Source organism: Oryzias latipes, chromosome 1 (genome assembly GCF_002234675.1).
Source record: "Oryzias latipes chromosome 1, ASM223467v1".
Classification (NCBI taxonomy): Eukaryota; Metazoa; Chordata; class Actinopteri; order Beloniformes; family Adrianichthyidae; genus Oryzias; species Oryzias latipes.
In genome coordinates, this window is record NC_019859.2 from 22,400,898 (window position 1) to 22,406,397 (window position 5,500).

The 5,500-nt window shown below is 38.8% G+C and overlaps 1 protein-coding gene across 1 annotated transcript; it reads left to right on the forward strand.

Annotated features, from left to right (window-relative positions):
• Positions 1 to 4,848, forward strand: LOC101168678 (mitochondrial dynamics protein MID51). Its single transcript, XM_023958454.1, has 8 exons — positions 1 to 160; positions 2,142 to 2,300; positions 2,490 to 2,655; positions 2,750 to 2,847; positions 2,998 to 3,174; positions 3,264 to 3,427; positions 3,729 to 3,881; positions 3,998 to 4,848. Exons 2-8 carry the CDS (start codon positions 2,163 to 2,165, stop codon positions 4,503 to 4,505), a joined length of 1,404 nt encoding a protein of 467 aa, XP_023814222.1. The 5' UTR covers positions 1 to 160; positions 2,142 to 2,162; the 3' UTR covers positions 4,506 to 4,848.
• Positions 4,849 to 5,500: the final 652 nt, after the last annotated feature.

Genomic DNA, 5,500 nt, shown 5'->3' on the forward strand with positions numbered 1-5,500 from the left:
TTTGCAACAACAGCAGACTTACACTGAATAAACGAAGAAGACACCAGCAGCTCCTAGCTTAGCTCGCTCCAGAAATGAAACAATGTATTTCATTAAAAGCTACTTAAAGCCTTATTTCCAGAGACGCTCATGAATTTTATTTCTATTTTTTCACCCATTGGTGAGTATAATCAGCAAAAAAATACAACGTACCTTTTTGCTGACCAGGATAACTAAAGCAATCCTTGACTATTTAGCTTGATAACCTTAGCTAGTAAATGTTTTGATATATACGCTGTTTGGTAGCACACTTACCTTATTTTTTGTTTTGTTTGTCTGTTGAGACCATAGACCTGGTTTAGATATATTTTTATGAAGGTTTCTGCTTCATAAAGTGACATTTTGAAGTAGAAGGTTGCTAATGTCGGTGTGTTAAAAGCTAAACTATTTTCAGTGACCTGATGATGTAACCAACAGTAGTTTGTGCTATTTTAAAGTTACACTGCGGAAGCTAAAGTCATGAACCTCATTTTGATATATTCATTCCGTTCGATTTAACCCAAGTAGTTTGGTACGTTTGAAAGTAAACATTTATTTATTTAGTAAGCTAGTAGTTAGCGCTGATTGCAGCTGGCATATTAGCTCAGAACTACAATAATGACCTGAAGGCAGTTAGATGGTTACACAGCCTCTGGAGTGGATAACTTTGGTTTAACATCTGATCCCATAGATGTAGATCTTATTTTAAGGGTATGAAATGATCAGGTTTTTTTTGTTTGTTTGTTTTATAATGGAACAATTGGCTCAAATAAAACATTGACTTCTTCCATTTAAGTGTGTGTTGGTGCAAGATTTTACTATTGCTTAGTAATAAAGTATTGGACCCTCGTAGACCTTTATTTACTGAAGACGTTACAACCAACAAGAATGTATAAGAACAGCCAATTATGTCTAGACTAGACCTGTCTAATTTGTCAAAAATATATTGCTATAGCAGTATTACCATGGATAATATGCAAAGGAATGCAAATTTTTTGTTTCATTGCATGTATAAATACTGCACTGTTTGCTGGTAATCAACAGCTAACAGCAGCAAAAGGTCACTACCGTCATTAACAAAGTTTTTTCTTTCTCTTAAACTTAGCAACTAAATAAAGAAGGGTTTTATGAATATATCAAATTAGTGCATTGAGTCTAAACTTAGTTAATGTCTTTTGCCAAAAGGAGGTAAAAAACAGCTCTGGCTATGCTGATCTCCTGTGTTTTTTGTGTTTTTTAAACAAGATACACGTTTCTTATTGTTTAATTTTTTTGCTGCTTTTTAATGTTTCAAATGCTTATTCTGTAAGCATTTGTTTGTCTTGAAAATGTTGAAGACATACTTCTGTGATACAATTGAACATGCAACAGTCAAGTCTACTTTTGACAAAACCAAGATGGTTTCCCTTTGCTTATTCTGAATGTGTTTCCTTTTTTTTCTAAACGTTACTCCATCTCATGTACAGCATTAAAAACATGAAATGTGTTTAGAAATATTAATAAAAATAACATTTCTTGTTTTAGGTATTAGGTCAAATCTAAAATATTAGTCGTCATATATATTAAAGTATTTGACAATGTATAATTTTTCTATATATTTTTCGCTTTTTTTTGGATCGTTGTAAATCCCTGCTGTTTGCATTCAAAACATGGCCAAAATAGGAACCACAAAACTGCAACTTAAAGAAAAATGTATGAATATTTCTAGAGGCAATATGATGAATTACTAGACAATTTCCTTCACATCTTCTCTAACTTTTAAGCTTTGAAAATATAAACACGTATTTCATTTTTCCATTTTGGGAATTTCCACCAAAATCTTTTATTTCTTTAAATTCTCACTTCTCAGCTAAGTTTTAATGATAACATCCACCTCCCACTAAACCATTCGATTACCTTTGTATAAATCTTATGATATGAGCAAGGTATGTTTTTTAAATGTTGAGTATCTTCTTTGTTTTCCTGATCATTTCTGCGCTTGTTAGCAGAAAAGACAAAGAAAACGTCTTGTTCTATGACGATTAGTCTCATTTCAGTCCTTTTTTCCATCAGTGTCAAATACAAGAAATTACAGCTCTTCTCTTGTCGTGCATCATTAATGCTTGGTGCTTCTTTTTCTGAAGGGTAACCACAAAGGGGCAGCCATGTACTTCCAGGGCGGTCGCAGGAGAGGTAAAGAGGGCATCGCCGTGGCTCTTGATTTCCTGCTGTCGAACGCCCGGCTGGTTCTGGGAGTTGGAGGAGCTGCCTTGCTGGGAATTGCTACACTGGCAGTGAAACGAGTGAGTCTGTCTGTGAGACTTGTATTTTACATTTATGCAGGGTTCTTTTTTTTTTTTTTAGATGCAAAATATGTTCATATAACTTCGACTCTGTGTGCCTTTGCTTGTGCATGGTTGATAAATTGGGTAAACACAGGTATGTTTAGGCCCAAACATTTCATAATTGTGATCAAAAACACTTTTATTTAGTTCATAGAGCGCGCCGGCCGTGCTGCAGAAGATGAAAAAGTGGAGCAGAAGATAGCTGAAAGCTGGGAGGACCTGAGTTTAGCCTCTGCTTCCCCAACTATGATTAGGAAGGGCATTGAAGGTGTGGTCCTGAAGCATGTTGCCAAGGCAACCAGGCAGCAGAAAGGTGAGGACGGCTTGCATTTTCGCTGACTTTAGACCAAAAACAAAACACTTTTTTTTGTTTTTACTTCAGCGTGACATTGTGTCTTCTTAATTAGCTGATCTCTGCCAAAAACCAGAGGCGTCGTCTCCTGATATGCAGCCTAAATCAGAATCAAAGTCCAAAAGGATTCAGCTTTGTGCGCTCAGTTTGCAGGTATGGTCCTCTCACCTGCATTCGAGAAAATACATTCATTCCTAGCAACACTACCTAAAAAAAAAAAAAAAAAGATTTGTTTTACAATAACTAAGAATACTCATCAATATTCCAAATAAAAAATGGTGTTGAACTTCTCCAACCTGTTAGGAACGCCTACAGCAGTACTGCCGCACCAGAGCAGTCCTTGCTCCACATGAGGTCCAGAAAGCCCAGTCTCTGGCTCTGGACATCTGCACTGAGATCCAGCGCTTTCTTCACAGTCGTCATCCAGACATGCCTTTGGGAGAAATGAGCCTCGGCGGTTCTCTGCTGGACGACCTTCAGGTTAACTTAAAAATGGTGTTAATGATAGAGTATGACCCAACATGCACATTTAGCTTCTTTGTCACCTGACTTCCATCGTGTCTGTTTAGGTGGTTAGCGCAGACCATGCATGTCTGCTGGTTCCCCTTCAGCTGGAAGCCTCCCTGTGGCGCCTCATCCCCGGGGAAGAGACTCTCCTCACACATCCTCTGCACTGGATGGTCCGACGATTAAATTTGGAATATTTTCCTAGAGGACGCAGTTACTGGGACAGGTAGCTACATTCGATTTAAAAACATTTCCCATGTAACTTTGCAGTCCCTGCATGTAGGTTTTATGTTTTGTGGGGTCATTTGCTTTTAAGTAAATGGCTTTCCTACTTCCTCCTGTTATCACTATTTAGTGAATGGTCTCCACACAATGAGAGCTGATTGGACTTGGGGTATCAAGCTAGAAAATTGTAAAATAACAGTTCTACAAAACCTTAACTTGAGTTCCTTGTCTTTATTTTAAATTAATCCTGAAAATTCTTCTTGCAGCATCACTGATTTGGGATCTTTGCTTATGTCCCACAGATACCTGGTGGGGGGTTACCTGTCTGCAGAAGTGGTGGTGAACATGTTCAGCAAGGCGGTCATGGAAACGGTGAACTGGCCGGCAATCAGCAGCACTTTGGACTGTCTTGTCAGACCTGTTCTAGGAGGACCAGATCTGAAACTGGAGATCCGGTGTGTGTCTGCTCTTAGCAGCTGCCTTTCTGTTTGTGGACTTATTTTTATCACTAAAAGTGTTGTGACTTTGACAGAAATCTTTTGCTGTTTTGTGTTCTTTTGTTGTGTTTTAGGCCTGGAAGTGAAGAAGCAGCTGAACGCTGCCATCAGCCCCTGTTCATTTCTGTGTTGCCCATCCTGAGGGAGGGGGACGTGGTCCTGACAGCTCAGCCTGAGCTCACCTCTCCCTGGGTGAATGCCTGGCGTCTTTCCCTTTACCCCTGCGAGACTCAGCGTCTGGTTCAGCTCGACACAGCTGATGACGGCTGCCGCAGACAAACAGTTAAAGTCCTGAAGGCCGTGTGTCGACTGAACCCTGCACTGCGAGCGCTGGAGGCCGCCCCGCTGACCAACCTTGTCCTGCACCTCAGTGACAGTGAGTGCGACTGGTCCCAGAACAGCCTCCATGCGCGGTTCCAGCAGTGCATTGTAGAGCTGATCGGCTACCTCGAGCAAGGCGTGTTGCAAAGTTACTTCAAACCAGCCGTCAACCTGTTGAGCAACTTGTCAGAAGACCAGGTGGACCAGATGGGATTCATGCTCTATTGCGCTATATCAGAGCCTGAAATATTGCTCATATAACCTTTTGTTCACTTCTCCCATGGAAAGTAAAAAAAGCAAACCGTTACGGTGATTAAAAGGTCGACATCGTCCACTGATGTCAGCAGCTAAACTCCAGACCTGATTGTTAAACTAGTCAGAAGAGACGTGCCAAGAAACAGAATGAGTTCAACACAGTGTTGTATACGATGTGCATTTAATTTTTATGAAAATCTTTCATAAATAAAATTACATACATTTAAATAAATTAGTTATCATAAGGAGAGTGCAATTGTTATTTAATTGCTTGTATTATTTCTTGTGTGTTCTCTGTATTGTTTGTGTTTTCCTAAAAGTCCATTAAATGCTCTTTATAAAAAATCGACTTTATCTACTTTTCTGTACACATTGTTCAATTCAAACATCGGTATGGAACTTTCTTTTGCATTTAATGTTTGCTACCTATTTATTGTGATCAATTTTAATATGTGTAAATCTTTATTTTAGTTTTCAGGAGTGAATTGAAATTTTTTTTCTCCCGATTGAAAGAAGTGCAAATAAAGTCTTTTTTAAGGTATTTATTTTACTGAGTTGCTTTGTTTAAGGTTGATTGATGACTCACAACAGACTGAGGGTGAGTATTTGCTACCCTCAGTAGAACTCTGGTCATGTTCAGGATGTACCTAGTTTTTGCTCCATGATAGTTAGGATAGACTGCAGTGATCCCTGTGACCCTTTTGGGGAGTAAAAGGGTTCAAACAGGGAGGTGGGGTCAGAAGAGGCACAACTTGTCATCAAAAAATATACTGATAATAAATAAATGTGTGTCTAATCTGTGCCAGAAATGCATTTTATTTTTCATCTAATCATTTTAGACTGAAAAAAAGTATTTTGCATATTTACAGTGCAGGCTCATCTGAACGTATAATTCACAGTGGGTTGCGCACTCTCATGCAAACTGGGTTGAGCGCTGCCGTTTTCTTACTCAGCATAATGCTAATAATGTAAAGCTTTATTTAAATGTTTTTATACATTAT

Coding starts and splice junctions, on each gene's coding strand:
- LOC101168678 (XM_023958454.1), top strand. CDS start 2,163: ATGTACTTCCAGGGCGGTCGCAGGAGAGGTAAAGAGGGCATCGCCGTG. Junction 2,848..2,997: donor TTTGTGCGCTCAGTTTGCAG/GTATGGTCCTCT, acceptor CCAACCTGTTAG/GAACGCCTACAGCAGTACTG. Junction 3,882..3,997: donor GATCTGAAACTGGAGATCCG/GTGTGTGTCTGC, acceptor GTTGTGTTTTAG/GCCTGGAAGTGAAGAAGCAG.